A 15,321-nucleotide genomic window follows, 5' to 3' on the forward strand; every position below is an offset into this window, starting at 1 on the left:
AATTTAAATATGATCTTATTTTGTAAATTAATTTATTTCAAATAAAGTATTAATCAGATGAATTTGTCTGTATCGTTTTTAACGTAACTATTACAGTTACAGTTAGCGTAACTATTAATGCCCGGAACGTTTGGTTAAACAAACTTTGTTTGCACGACAAAAATGAACAATGTGAGCAGTTCCGTGCGTAGCCGGAAGTGTTGCACACGTGAAAAACCCTACTGAAGATCACGCTTTGGGACTATGATAACACGCACTGTTGCGTTGTGTTGAAACCTAAATTGTATTCCATCAACAGTTTATTTATAAGGCTCACCACCGATAAGGTAAGCCTTTTCCCTTTGTGCGTTTATGTTAATTTAGAAACTGCGGTCCTGGGCGTCTCATGATCGTAGCTATACCTGCATACACTGGGCTGTGTGGCTGCTCTGGGCTGTCCGGCTAGCTCGCTTCCAAACATTTCACTATATGGCTCGATATCTGGATAGTGAATATCTACCGTTTATGTCAAGAATGTCTTAAAAAGGCAGCAGTAAGATCTGAACCTAACTAAGTACCTGTAAGTAATTGGGTTGCCTTAGTTTTTGTAGCAAGACAGAAGCAGGGGACCTCTCTTATGTTCTAGCTCATTTTAATTCTCCAGAGAACATTGCGGTTATTTCCATTATATGCTTTTGCCATTAGTCAGTAACGATTTTGTATTGATCAGGCAAATGATATGACAGAAGGGGAAACATTTAATGGCTGTCATAAAAATATTTTTTTTCAGAATTTTGACACAAAGAAACTCATTTGGCTATAAAACATAAAATTAAAACAGTAATTTAATTTATATGTTTTCAAACCTTTTTTTTTTTAAAGATTGTGAGAAAAGTCCTCTTCCGTTGTGAGAGTAGCTCTCCGAGGTGTGAGGATGGAGGGCAGGGAGCAGAAGCGACACCAGCAGAAGCAGAGTGGGCCCAAGGCCCAGAGGAAGAAGAGACGGAAGCAGGGTGAGCAGGGGACTGAGCTGGAGAAGGACGAGCGCAAGAGGAACCCGCGAGCATTCGGCGTGCATTCAGCTGTTCGCATGACCAGGACCTTCCACAGGTCGGTGTGCCCTTCGGACCGCTGTATCCCAGGGAATTGGATTATTTGGATTACTGTAAGCGATCCACCTAGTCACAAAGCAGTCCATAAGTTATTAGGAAGTGACAGGAGTTTTGTTTTGGCCTGTCACCCAACATTTGCATATTAAATGAATGGAGGTAAAGTATGTTGGCATATTTTGGCCTTTCCCAAATGCACATTCCACAATGGTAATTAAATCAAATAAATAAAATGTGAGTGAGCCTGATAATTATGATGATAATTTAAATTCAAAAGCAAAAAGTTCATTTGCATTTCTGTGTACAATGCCCTATAGTCCTAGTCCTTTTGACATTTAATTTTCATAGTATGACTCTAAAATATTAAAAATAGAGTAACAATCTCTCATTTGCAATTGCAATTCCTCAGTTTATCTTAATCAAAATGAAAATGCAGCTGCAAAAGTGCAATTGAATTTCTACTGTCAGCGAGGCACTCCTGTCAGCCAAAGATATGGGTGGGACACGCTGAGGGACAATGTTGTCGTTTTGGTGTAGTTTTAGGAGGAAGTGATGTGTAAAAGAATTGGCACAGCCGGTGGTTATTAGTACCAGTTATTTAATTCATACAGTTCACGTTCTTCAAAAGATTTGCTCGTAAACTTGACAACTGACCAGCCATTCAGAATATAAGACTAGCATTGCAAGGTAGCTAGCAATAGCTGCATGGACTGAGACAGAGGCCAGAACTCAGAGATTTTTATTCTCTAGGTCATAACTAAACCTGTGGTTGAAATATCCACTGAGGAAAAACAAAGATTGGAAGCTGTCACTGGATGTCTGTTAATTTCCTTAGCTTTGCCTGAATCATACTCAACTCAGTTCTCTCTTTTTTTTTAAACTTTCTTCTCCTTTCACTATCCTCTCACCCTCCAGATCTCCTCCCACTTAACTTCCACCAGGACCCTTACAGTGGTCATCTACCAATTATACTCTATCATTCTTGCATTAATGAGCTTCTTTTCAACTCTTGCTGTTTTTTTTAATGCATGCATGATCCTTAATATTCATCATTGGCCCTCCAGGTCTGGTGATAGTCTCACGATTCACTGCCAGAAGCCTCTCAGTCACTTCATGCAAGTCTGTAAACACGCTGTCAGCAATATTTGCGTTTATCACAGCCACAATCTCGCCTACTCATTAAAAGGATGCTTAAAAGGAAATCTGTTTCGACAGAAGAGTCTCAGTTGGGCCTGGTTGGCACGTGCTAAAATGTCTCTAGCAACAGTTGCTAATGTTGATGCCTCCATATTATCCATGTTCCCAAAGGTCTAGTACTGTCAAAGTTTAGACTCTTTTGGTCATTTCCTCTTAAACAATGAACAAGTCCCTCATGGTGTCCCACCCACATCATTTAATTGACGAGGGTGCCTCATTGACAGTGGAAATGCAGTTGCAAACAGGGTTGCAACTGCATTTTCATTTTGGAAGAGCCAGAGGACACCAGTGAAACCCAATTAGGATGTTCCGTTTTTACTGTTCAGACAAGGAATATTACACTTTAAAAGGACTTTTGCATTGTGCATTTGCATTATATATTAAATAATGCACAATCTCATGGGCAATGTCAATGCAAATGCACAATTTACAATTTTCAAATGTGCATTTGCAAAAAGTCCAGAATATGCTGCCATACTAAATTGTTGAATGTCAGATTTTTTCCCCATTTGTTATCTGAGTATAATGGTCAACCATAAAGAATACACAGCTTTTCTTATACCGACTCTCCCCTTTATCCTGGGTCCATAAGTAGTTGGAGAAATTAAAATAATGAAAAAAAGGCATGTTTAACACATTCTGTCTGAAGTCTGTGACCTGTAAATGCTACCCTTTTCAGTTCCTGCTCGTTCTGCAGGTTTCCTTCCTTAGGCTTATCTTGAGTAAGAAAATTGCATGCTCAGTGGTGTTCAGGTTATGTGATCACATGGACAGTCATGAGCAGTTCACTCTCTTGGCCGTTCGTAGTGGGTTGAGGTCATGATCCTGCAGCATGGTGAAGCACACTCCGTTGGAGAGGCGAGGAATTCGCATGGATCTGAGCTGATATGTTCTGTAAATTCAAAAATCCTCCCTCAGCTTCTATCAGCAGTCACGTCATCAATAAAGACAAGTTCCACTTTACAGATGAGATTTGAATCATGCTCCTCCATTTTTCTTTACAGTTTAAAATGAATCTCATCTATCTATAAGACTTCCTCTATGGACTATTTTGTGTACTTGATGGCAGCCCTTTCATTCTTAAGGTTTACCAGTGGTTTGCATCTTGTATTAACCTGCTGTGGCCTGCTGTGTTGCTCGCACTGGCTCGGGCTCTGAATGATTTATTCCGCTCCGTCAGCCTCGTGGATGGCCTTGCCTTCCTGCCTCTGCCATGTCTTTGCTCCTCGTGAATCAACTTTGATAACTGCTGTGTGCATGCACTGCTGATGTGATGCATGGCTGCTGAAGAAATGTTCTGGGCAACTAGACCAAGTACTTTTTTTCCTGAAGTGGTAGGACTGTTTATAAAAAGGTCCGTCATTCCTGCATGGTTCAACTGATATGGACACGCAGGCTTAATGAAAACTGATAGTCCTTCCTTGATTTCCATTGTTAAGTTTAAATGCAGTTTGCCAGAGAACTCAGCCAAAACAACAAATAACTGCCACTTGCTTACAGCCTACACTATATAAACACAGATGTTTGCATTGTAATGAAAAGCTGGGTGTTACAAGGCTTTTGCTTTCAGAGCAGCTAGAGAAACTGGAAAGGTTGTTCAGAAGTAGGAAACCATTTAAAACGAACTGATGTAAGAGACAGGGGTGATGAGGTGGTCTCTAGAATAGATCAGAGTGATCAGCTAGCATTGGACTTCTTACTGCTTCTCATCAGCTTTTGTTAAGCATCAGTTATTTGGGTTTAACAACTGAACTGGAATGCAGCTGTTTAGATCTTAACCATTCTGTTTTCATGTTGTCTCCCCCCTCCCAGGACCCAAGATATAAAAACGAAGAAACATCACATCCCTTTGGTAGACCGCACTCCTCTGGAGCCTCCGCCCATCGTCGTGGTTGTAACGGGGCCCCCAAAAGTGGGAAAGAGCACCCTGATCCGCTGCCTGATCAAAAACTACACACGGCAAAAGCTTTCAGACATCTGTGGGCCTGTGACTATAGTGTCTGGTGGGTTATTGGATTATTATAAATGATGATACTCAGCAATAATCTGTTTATGATCCATGAATAATGCATGTAATTTAAGTCTCACTGGTGAATGGCAAATGAATCTGCCCTTTTGTTTATCTGCAGGGAAGAAGAGGCGTCTGACCTTCATTGAGTGCAACAATGACATCAACACCATGATAGATTTAGCGAAAGTTGCTGATCTTGTGAGTGTACCCTGTGAAACTTTGCCCCCTGAAGACCCCCCCCCCCCCAACAAACAAACACACACCTTGATCTGTGAGCAGGTTTATATGCGCATTATTAGCTGCTTTGTAAGACTTGCGCAATATATTTTCAATTCGCCAGGTTCTGATGCTGATAGATGCAAGCTTTGGCTTCGAGATGGAGACTTTCGAGTTCCTCAACATCTGTCAGGTCCATGGCTTCCCTCGTGTCATGGGCGTGCTCACACATTTGGACTCCTTTAAAAACAACAAGTCGCTTAATAAGACCAAAAAACGCCTTAAACATCGCTTCTGGACTGAAGTGTATCAGGTATTCCCAGAGCCCTGTCGGAAGCACAGCCTTTAGGCCTAAACCACCACAGCAGTCTCATGTAAATAACCTGCTTTGCCTTTGTTTTACCTTAAAAGGGAGCCAAATTGTTTTACTTGTCTGGAATGGTGTATGGTGAATACCAGACACAGGAAGTGAAGAACCTAGGACGATTTATTTCAGTCATGAAGTTCAGGCCCCTGATGTGGCAAACGTCTCACCCGTATATCGTAGCTGATCGGTGAGTATATTAAAAAACCCAACAAGCATGTTTCTTGAAGGGGTCAGTCACCTCCATTCCATCAAATCGTCCTACCAGATCTCGATATTCTTGTATTTACCCCCACTGAGGCCTCTATGAACTTTAGCTGTGAAAAAAACAACTCCCACTATGTAATGCACCATACAGCCACGCTGACATTCTCAGGTAACACCCCAACCTACCAAAGGTGCATGTTCTCTGTGCAGAGTATATAAGCTACAGACACAAGTAGGTAAAAAATGGCATAATTTGTTTCCCAGCCTTTGACAGTTGTGCTTTGCATTTAAATTTATGGCACTTAATGACATTTTATCCAGAGCGACTTACAATTATGAGTGAATACAAGTTGAACAATTGAGGTCCTTGCTCAGGGGCCCAACAGTGGTAACTTGTTGGTGGTTGTGGGGCTTGAACTGGCAACCTTCAGATTACAAGTCAAGTGCCTTAACCACTTAACACAGTAACAGCTGTCTGTTGGCCTATCAACCCTTACTCAGATGTCAAGGTTTTCTGTGTCTTTGTTGATGTTCTGTATGCAGTACTCTGGCTCAAACATGTAAGGCAGTGTCAGTCAGAAAGCTGCATCTGTTTGTGCACAATCTTGGAATACTGTGTGTTTATCTGAAAAGGACCCTGGAAGACCTTTTTGAAAATACACCCTTCAGTGACAGCTGGATGGGACGCAGTAACATCAACTCCACCGCCTATTGTCACTCCTCAGTGGCATCAGTGGTCTATATTTTCTGACAGTAATGGCTATCACAGCGTGCCTTAACAATCTTCCTTTTCATTCAGAATAGGTCTACTGCCGAGCACATTTTGATGTGTAATATCACCTGTCATTTTAAACATTCAAACAGTGATTAAAGATTTCCCCACTATGTTCTCAGAATGGAAGACCTGACTGATCCAGAGGCTATTAGGTTAGATCCTAAATGTGACAGAACTGTCTCCCTGTATGGCTACCTGCGTGGGACATTTTTGAAGAACAAAGGCCAGATTCACATTCCGGGTAAGCTTATGGATTGCTAACGCATGAGCACTATTAGTCTGTGAAGAGGGCTGCGTCATATATGACCTGTCCCCTCTGCAGGTGTAGGGGACTTCTCTGTGGAAGATCTCAGCTTCCTTCCCGACCCATGTCCGCTGCCGGAGTTGCTGAAGAAGAGGGCTCTAAATGAGAAGGAGAGGCTGCTTTACGCTCCCATGGCCGGCGTCGGAGGCCTGGTGTACGATAAGGACGCAGTGTATATAGACATGCCTGGAGGCCATGTCAAACAGCAACAGGTCAGCCCACCCTAATTCCAACTCTCTCTGGGCAGGGCGTGCCTGTGGTTGGGTTTACATCCCACGAGCTGGGGTCTGCTGGTGTGACTGCCACAGATCAGTCGGGCGGCGTTGGTGGTTGGAGGAGCTTGCGAAAACTGGTGTGAGCGCTTAACTTTAAGGGGTGTGTGTGACGTTTTGTGGCAGGAGGAGATGCGTCCTACCACGGAGATGGTGCAGTCCCTCATGGGCACACACACCACCCTGGATGCCAAGATGGCTGCCAGCAAGGTCTCGCTGTTCACAGGAACCGCTGCCCTGGCGTCAGAGGAAGTGCAGGAGAATAGGTGAGGTTGTAGACTGTGCGAGTGACACAGGCGTTTGTGTTGGGCCATGGGTTACCATTTAATGATCTTTTCTTTCTTGTGTGGTGCTCTCCCACAGTGGGGAGCAGGGTCCCGTGGAGAGCCGAGTATGGGACCCCGAGACGCGGCGAGAAAGGAGGAAAGCTGTGTTCATGGAGGAAGATGAGGAAGATGGGAGCGAAGGCAGTGATGAAGAGCTGTCCGACGAGGAGGGAGAAGAGGTTGAGGAGGAGAGTGAAGAAGGGCAAGAGGTGGAAGAGGATGAGGAAGGAGATGATGAGAGTATTCGGGACAAGGAGGAGGTGCGAAAGGAGGAGTGCCGAGCTGCGAAGGAGGAGGCACCTCCCCTCTCCCCGCTTGTGGAGGGCGGAGGGGCAAGGAGGGCCGTGACTGAGAGGCCTGCCTTCGCAGACAGCGATGATGAGCTGGAGAAGAGTGAGAGGGAGGAGGGGAGCGAGGAAGAGGAGATGGCCGAGGATGAGGAGGAAAAAGACGGCGACGAAGAGGAGGAGATGGAGGAAGGGGAAGCGGAAGAGAAACACGAGAAAGGAGCCACTGTGCCTCCAGACTCTGGTCACTGCTCCGAGGAGGACACAGACGACGACAGCGACGAGGAGGAGGAGGAGGAGGAGGAGGAGGAAAATGAAGGGGATTCGGAGATGGATGAGCAAGTGAATTCCGAACCACCTGGGAAGGAGACCGCAAAGACAAAGACGACTTGTGCTGCTAAGGAGGAGGAGATGGATGGCGCAGGGGAGGGGGAGCCGGGAACGGACACTCCAGGTGCTCCGTCACTCGCCTCTCGTTTGCTTTTTTATCAGCGCGTTGTGTTAAATTCCTTCTGTCTGAGAAAGTGGTCGAGTCAGTTCATCTCCCTGGACAAGCGCTTTTCATTTTCAGACAGCAAGCGATTCAAGAGTCCCAAACGTAGCATGATGCTAATACTTATATTGTTTCCTATCAAGTGCTATTGCTCAGTTTGATGCATGCCCTCATAAAGTTGGTGCCTGTGCTTGTCTTGGCGCTTGTAGTGGGGTTGTGTTCCCCCATATGTGCTCTTTTCTAATTTGGGCTCTTATGGGCTCCCTCAGGAGCGTTGCGGTGGAAGGAGAGTTTGGCCCAGAAGGCCACGGAGGCACACCTGAAACGGCAGCGTGCCGCCCCCAACCTGCGCAAGCTCGTCTACGGCACGGGTGAGCGGCATTTCCCCGAGGAGCAAAGCCCTTCCAGACGGGTGCGCGTGAGCCCACGTTGCCTCCAGGAGAAGTCACGCACTCTCTCGTCTTTTCTTCCTCAGTGGTGGTGGAGGAGGAGGAGGAGGAGGTCGTAGACGAGGAGGACGAGGAGCTGGGCGGCCTGTTTCGCGTTAGCCGGCCGGAGAAGAGCAAGAAGGTCAGAGCGGACGCCACGGACTGCTCACGCTTCCAGCCGGACACCAGCCACGACTGGGACCAGGAGGAGGTGAGCAGTACGCCTACTTTAACGCCAGTGTCGGGCCGGTGTCGGGCCGGTGTCGGACCAGTGCCGGACCAGCGCCCTCTACAGGGACTGCTCACGTGGAGCTAGAGAGGAACGGTGGAGGACATCATCTAGGATATTTTTTATTCTTTAGGGACAAACGCGTGTAGGCGTGTGTGTGATGTTGGCTGTGTGTTTTCAGATGCTGGCCTCCATTCGGGATTGCTTTGTCACTGGGAAGTGGGAAGGAGACAAAGATGCCACCACTCTGCTGAAGGAGGATGGTACCAAATATTCCTTTATTTAGTTACTTGTCTTATTTCGGCTGAGTCTAATGCCCTCTTGGCGTTCCAGATGAACTCTATGGAGACTTTGAGGATCTGGAGACCGGAGAGGTTCACAGGGCAAAGCCCAGGCAGGGAGATGAGGTGAGCTGATGTGGCTGAAACTCCACACGTTTTGGCTACCGAGTGGACTTTTGAGATGAGCCGTAAATGTGTGCGTATATTTATCATGAGCAGGCGGAAGATGATGATGATGATGATGGTGGTAGTGGTGATGATGCAGAAAATGAGGAAGAAGAGGCTCCCTTGGTGAAGTTTTACGATGAAGAAGCTCAGAAAAACAAGCGTCTGGAGAAGAAGAGGAGGCTGAAGGAGCGGTTCGATGCGGAATACGACGATGGCGATGCCACATACTTTGACGATCTCAAGGAGGAAATGCAGAAACAGGCCGAGGTTAGAGGTCACAGCAAAAACAATGTCTGACCTTTTCTCTGACCTCCCGCAACACACACTGGCCCAGTCTCACAGCAGGACTTAAGATAGCATGCCTCAGTGGTTCTATAGCAACCATATCAGACTACGCAGTAAACAACAGATGCTGCTTGTCTCCTAGTCCAGTGTTAATCCATGCAGATGACCGTTAGTTCCCTTTGTCTGTCTGTGCAGCTGAACAGGACTGAATTCGAGGGCATGGACGATGAGAGTCGCGTCCAGTACGAGGGCTTCAGGCCAGGCATGTACGTGCGACTGGAGATCCCCGGCCTTCCGTGCGAGTTCGTCACCAACTTTGACCCCCACTATCCCATCATCCTTGGCGGTTTGGGAGCCAGTGAGGGCAACATAGGCTATTTGCAGGTACGCTCAAGAACTTAACTAAGAGTGCCACACTTTAATTCCTTCTGTCGTCACGCAGCCGTTTATTTTTGCCCTAAACAGCTGTAGAGGAGCTTTGTCAAGCTGTCAAGGTAGCATCAAATTTGATATATTTACAGCTAAAACGTCCTGTGAAACAAAACAGGCTTTGCGAAGAAATCAAAATTAGGCAGTACATGGTGCTCTGTTCTAAACTCACACACTCTCCCGCTATCTGTTGCTCTCACGCTCTCTCTTTTTGCCCTTCCTTCCTTTCCGCTTCCTTCTGCTTTATCCTCGTGTCGACAGATGCGTCTGAAGAAGCACCGCTGGTACAACCGCATCCTGAAGACCCGGGACCCCCTCATCCTCTCACTGGGCTGGAGGCGCTTCCAGACCATCCCCCTTTACCACATCGAGGACCACAATGGCCGCCACCGCCTGCTCAAATACACCCCTGAGCACATGCACTGTGGCGCCTCCATCTGGGGTTAGTCTCAAAGCACAGGCACAACCACGTCTTGCTGAATTATAGCTCTGTGAAGCTCTGTTCAGTGCACAGGTCAGTTTCGGGGCCCGATCTGTTCAGACTAATGTCTGAAAACTACAGTGGCCCACATGATATATTGTGAACAGCCTAACAAAAAAAATCATATCTGATTAGCCAGTCATTCCTTCATATCCTGTTTCCGGTCCTCCTCTGATCTCCCTTCCTCTGATCTCCTTCCTCTCAGGACCCATCACCCCCCAGGGGACGGGCTTCCTGGCTGTCCAGAGTGTTGCAGGTACCCAGGTAAGAGCTTTAAAACTGAGTTGGGGAAAGTCACCAAAATAACGCTACACTACCAGCCACACAGACAGTTCAGTATTCTTGTTTGATAACCGCTGACGTTTCAGCTGTGTGTTACCCCTTGGAATCCATCTCTCTACGCATCCCTCAGGCGAAGTTCCGCATCGCAGCCACTGGAGTCGTCCTGGATTTGGACAAATCCATGACTGTTGTGAAGAAACTCAAGCTGATTGGCTACCCCTATAAGATTTTCAAGAACACCTGCTTTATCCAGGTAGGCGGGCCAGAGGAGCCGGGCGATTTCTCCGGGAGCCGATGCGGCTCATGAGGAAACTGCTGAAAATATCAGTGTCTTTCTGGCTTTGGAGGGCGCGGGTCCTGTCTGGGAGTAGTGGAGCCATGATCTCCAGGCGCACCTGCTAAAAGCGCTGCTTAGCGACACAGCGGCAGGTCCTGCAGCTGGGAGAACCGAGAGCACATGCCGTGTCGTCCACCATCTGTGACTGGTGTCCCTGAGGGGGATATTAACAGTGCTGGCATTAGCAGGCGAGGGCTGCTCAGTCCGACGCTCGGGATGGCAGGCGAGGCCTGCTGAATCCGACGGTCGGGATGGCGTGGGCAGGAGTGGCTGCAGCTTGGCCTTGTCTTTCGCTACGGCTGATGCCGCGACGGGTGCGCGGCACGTCTTCTGTGCGTGGGGGACATCGCGCTAGTGCGCACCTTCACCTCCGCAAACTCGGATCGGCGTCGAGCCGGCGATGAGACGCGGAGAATCACTGGAGCTGGCCGAGCTGAAACGGGGAGGACGAGGAAAAAAGCGCTCCCCAAAATATAAATAGATAAAGAAAAGGGAAAACAAGGGTCAGGTCATTGTGGACCCACGACGGTGACCCTGTTTCCCCTCGCCTTTCCTCTGTCCCTCAGGGAATGTTTAACACGGTGCTGGAAGTCGCCAAGTTCGAGGGCGCCTCCATCCGTACAGTCAGTGGGATCAAAGGGCAGATAAAGAAGGCCCTGCGCACTCCACCCGGAGCCTTCCGAGCTACCTTCGAGGACCGCCTCCTCATGAGCGGTGAGTGGGAACTACCCTGGAATGGATCACTCTGGGTTATTTTCCATTGGTCGGGTGCGGGGGTGTCGTGTGCTTTCTCTCGCCTCAGATATATTTCACTGTAGGGTTGTGGGGTTTATTTTTTTGGTTCTTGTTCTTGGTTCTGCATATAACTGTCAGGAAAGTCTCGGGGCATGCTGTAGGGACTGGTATTTGTCTTCCAAAGTCACCGGAAAAGCTTGTGGAAGTAATGGCTCCCAGAAGAGCCATTCAGCATAAAGTAATGGGAAATTATTACCGCTTGCAATGCCACCATGCCACGAACAGAGCGCGTAGAAAACTGCAAGTCAGCACACACTTGCAGCTTTATGTATTTACTGCAGGTCTGTTCTTGACTGTGTGTGTGTGTGTGTGTGTGTGTGTGTGTGTGTGTGTGTGTGTGTGTGTGTGTGTGTGTGTGTGTAGATATTGTATTCCTGCGTTCCTGGTACCCTGTTTTGGTCCCTCAGCTGTATAACCCAGTGACGTCTCTGCTGATGCCTGCCGGGCAGAAGGACATGTGGACAGGAATGCGAACGTTGGGGCAAATCAAACACGACCTGGGAATCCAGAACAAGCCCAACCAGGACTCTCTGTACAAGGTCAGGCAGAAACTCTCCCAGAATCCTCCCCTGCAGATGGAGCTAAATGGCACGCAAATACTTACAAAGACGGACTAAACAATAACTCCCTGATTTCCATGCACTTTCATGCTGATTTTCTGTGTGAGTGAAGGACTGAGCTATTAAACATCCAATCACCGTGCCCGCCGAAAGCTTAAAAAAAACCATCTTATTTTTGTTGTCCTCTGACTCCTCTAGCCAGTGCTGAGGCAGAAGCGCCACTTCAACCCACTGCACATTCCCAAAGAGCTCCAGAAGGCACTGCCCTTCAAGAGCAAGCCCAAACTGCGCGCCGCCAAAGGTCCCGCGCCCCGCGACCTCCGAAGACCCGCCGTGGTGCGCGAGCCACACGAGAGGAAGGTGAGCACCTGCAGCTCCATACAGCTCTCCTGGCAGTTCAGACACTTTCTAATGCCGGTTAGACTAACGTTAATCCCCGGTGCAGATCAGACAGGTTGTAGGCCTGTTTCTAAACCAGCCTCCATAAGATCACGCGCACTAGTGGGACGGGAGGTGTAGCATTTTCGTCTTCTTTTTCCTTCCTTGTATTTTGCTTTTTTTCTCGCTAATGTTTAAGTGCCATTTAAATTGTGAAATGTCAAAATATTATTCAGTTCCAGCTAGCAATTCGTTTAATTGTTTCTTTTTGTAGCGGCACCAATGCCTACCCAACATCCTGCGGGAAAGTTTCTGACAGGTGTTTAAATGTCAGCACACCTAGAGCGTTTGTAGCTACATTCTCAATAAATTTGTAGTTCCTGTGTAAAGTGGCAGGGCAGCGGTGTTTTTCCTGCCGAGTGTTAATTGACTTCAGCAGTCGCACATTGCCTTTGGTGCATGTGTTCTGGGATTTGAGTTAAAACTTTAAGGTTTAGTTTATCAGCTTGTTATTTCTCTGTTTTAGTTCAAGTAAAAGGTTTTGGTTTTTGCCTATCCATGCGATTTTTAATTTTTAATTTTTTTTTTTCCACATTTTTAATTTTTTTTAAATTACAGAATTAAAATGTTTAAACACATTTTGTTTCTTTACTTTTTATTGTTTATGTTCCATGTTCTGTAGGAAACGCGTTTTCTTACGTAACCTTTTCGGTCTCCACCAGGTGGCAGCATTGCTCAGTGCTCTGAGCACCATCTACGCTCACAAGAACAAGAAGGCCCAAGCGGAGCAGCACGCGAAGCACAGGGACTTCCTGAAGCAGAGGGAGAAGCAGGAGGCCGAGAAGCAGAAGCGGCAGAGAGAAGAGAGAAAGAAGGTGTACCGTGCCATGGGCCAGAAAGAGCAGAAAAAGCTAAAGTCTAGCCTGAAGGGCACTTCCAAGGATGACTGAGCATGCATGGAACTCTGTGCTGGAGCCCGTGCCGCTCAACTCTGGCTCAGGACGGACCGGCTCCGGGGCTGCTACACGCTCACGATGTGTGTGAGATGAGTGTCACTGACTCAGTCCTCCTACCAGCTGCCCTGCCTGCCGAGGTGGCGCTGTGGGCATCTGCATTGTCATGTGAGATGTGGAGCTGGGTTTTGTGTGTCGTTTAAAAATAGCGCCTCCATATGAGCGCACACTGCCTGCAACTGTTTGTGGTCAGTCCCAGCTGTGGAGGGCAAAGGCTTCTTGTCTTATTCCCACCAGCCTGTTTGATACCTTGCAAGTGCTTTATAATATTGGTTTTAATAAAAATGTTCTTTGTTTTCTATTGTGTGTTTTGAGCTTCCTAAACATAATGTGCACTGGTAGGCACGAGACCGTTTCAGCTGGTAATGGCCTCTTGAAGAGAAATTGTTTGTTTGTCACAGGAGACAGTAGAGTTTTTGCATGACTAATCATCACTAGTCACTAGGACAAATACCAAAACAGATTTTTGCAGCTGTTGGCTGTTGACTCAGATTTGCAGGAGTCACAAAGGTTGCTTGATGGTTTCTGGCCGGGTATACATTGTATAAAGTGGTTTAAAGTAAATAAGTACTTTGGAAAGTACTTTTTCCCCTTTATCTTTGGACATATCGATTGCTAAACTAGTAACGTATGTAATATAAAATGACAAATTATACAAATATTTTTTGTACGCGTTTTTTTCGTGTAGAAGATAAACTGCTGAATATTTACATCTACACTGGCTGGAACAGAAATCATGGCTTTTTTTCTAGAGTCCTGCTATTCCAGATGATTCAGGTTAACTGCTCAGCTGGCTGCTAATTTGCGTCTTGTTCAGTTGTGTTGAGCAGAGTCTGCAGTAGATTCGAGATGTTCCTTTTGTGTCTGCTGCTGCTGTGTCTCAGCATAAGGACCAAAGAAAGGTCAGTGCCAGGGAGTCCAATAAATCGATCAGACAGGGCCAAAGCGTGTATGCTAAAATCAGCTATTTGATGGATTAAAGAAGCAGAAAGGCACAGGTAAGCTTAGCAATAGCAAACAACCTAGCAAGCAACCTGGCAAACCACAGCTCAAGAATACCATCCAGGATTCCACTGATGTTTTGGGGGCTACCATAAAGACTGGAACGCAATAGCATGAGAAAGAAAAGAGAAGCCCTTTCCAGAAGGTTCTGTGGACGTTTAATGGCCATAGGAAAGATGCCTGTGCCAGAGATGTGGAATGAGAAGCCGGAACTGCTATCACCCAAAGCAGTGGAAGACGCTGGCATTGCGTGCAGGTGACGTGGGTGAACTGGCTCACTTGTATTTGCTGGTAATGTGACTGTTACGGCACCAACTTCAGGCGACTGAGCACTAAACGTGATTTTTGCTGAAGTTCATTGTCAAAATACTTTTGCTCCTCTGAGATGGAGGAATTGTGCATAAAAGGCTCTGGTTCTTTTATGGTTTGCCCAATATGGATAACAAAGAAATGCCTTGAAATAAAGATCATATTGTACACTTTAGTACTGTGTTCGCTGATTCATTTCTAATCCAATGAACTGCAAACGAGCAAAAACAGCTTCTATCTGGTCACACTATGTACATCTTTTCGAGACATTGTAAATTGTAAAGTACAAGTTGTATTCAGAGCTCAGTCGACTGCCTGTACTGGTGTTTTATAGTGCATCAACCTTCCAAGCCTCTTTTATCACTGATACGGCTATGACCAGAGTGGATGATAGCTGGTTGTTTTTGTAATATACATTTCTAAAGGCAATGGTATTTATGCAAACATTTACACATGTACCTAAAGCATAAAAATTTGACTATTCTAAACTACACCTCCAGCTTCTGTGAGCTTCTGTTTAGGAATTGATGCCCCAAAGACAATGCTTTCTAAATGGGTAAGTCTGCGCCTGTAGGGCTGAGAGTATGACTAATGCAGTGAGAGAACAGTAGGCTTTTTTTGTGTGTTTGTTATAGAACAGTGTTTTATATCTGTATCTAGCTAATTAGTGGTGTAATCTATTATATTTTAGATTATATTCCATGACCGTATTATTATTTGAGAGCATGTATTTATAATCATATTTTAGAAGCATGAAAATCCTGCCAGTTAACCATTTATTTCCTATGTGAAACGCAAAGCTGA

The 15,321-nt window shown here is 46.4% G+C and overlaps 1 protein-coding gene across 4 annotated transcripts; it reads left to right on the forward strand.

The window, feature by feature from the left end:
* Positions 1-196: 196 nt before the first annotated feature.
* On the forward strand, positions 197-13,505 carry bms1 (BMS1 ribosome biogenesis factor). Of its 4 annotated transcripts, none has more exons than XM_081698016.1 (23): positions 197-326; positions 862-1,089; positions 4,098-4,288; positions 4,415-4,494; positions 4,637-4,825; positions 4,924-5,066; positions 5,978-6,099; positions 6,181-6,374; positions 6,561-6,700; positions 6,798-7,501; positions 7,810-7,911; positions 8,016-8,179; positions 8,379-8,460; positions 8,531-8,604; positions 8,695-8,913; positions 9,127-9,315; positions 9,622-9,802; positions 10,047-10,105; positions 10,254-10,376; positions 11,027-11,174; positions 11,619-11,794; positions 12,014-12,175; positions 12,916-13,505. In XM_081698016.1, the coding sequence occupies exons 2-23, from the start codon at positions 914-916 to the stop codon at positions 13,141-13,143; spliced, it is 3,846 nt and encodes a 1,281-aa protein (XP_081554142.1). In that variant the 5' UTR covers positions 197-326; positions 862-913; the 3' UTR covers positions 13,144-13,505. The 4 variants fall into 4 exon arrangements, with proteins under 4 accessions (XP_081554142.1, XP_026876448.3, XP_081554143.1 ...); XM_027020647.3 differs by having other exon boundaries at positions 8,698-8,913; XM_081698017.1 differs by lacking the exon at positions 10,254-10,376.
* Positions 13,506-15,321: the final 1,816 nt, after the last annotated feature.

Source organism: Electrophorus electricus, chromosome 15 (genome assembly GCF_041902795.1).
Source record: "Electrophorus electricus isolate QZ-2024a chromosome 15, ASM4190279v1, whole genome shotgun sequence".
Taxonomy (NCBI): Eukaryota; Metazoa; Chordata; class Actinopteri; order Gymnotiformes; family Gymnotidae; genus Electrophorus; species Electrophorus electricus.

Excerpts from the sequence above, each read along its gene's own strand:
- bms1 (XM_081698016.1), top strand. The coding sequence starts at position 914 with ATGGAGGGCAGGGAGCAGAAGCGACACCAGCAGAAGCAGAGTGGGCCC. Across the intron at positions 9,803-10,046 it reads CTGTGGCGCCTCCATCTGGG|GACCCATCACCCCCCAGGGG; the intron begins GTTAGTCTCAAA and ends CCTTCCTCTCAG. Across the intron at positions 10,106-10,253 it reads AGAGTGTTGCAGGTACCCAG|GCGAAGTTCCGCATCGCAGC; the intron begins GTAAGAGCTTTA and ends CGCATCCCTCAG.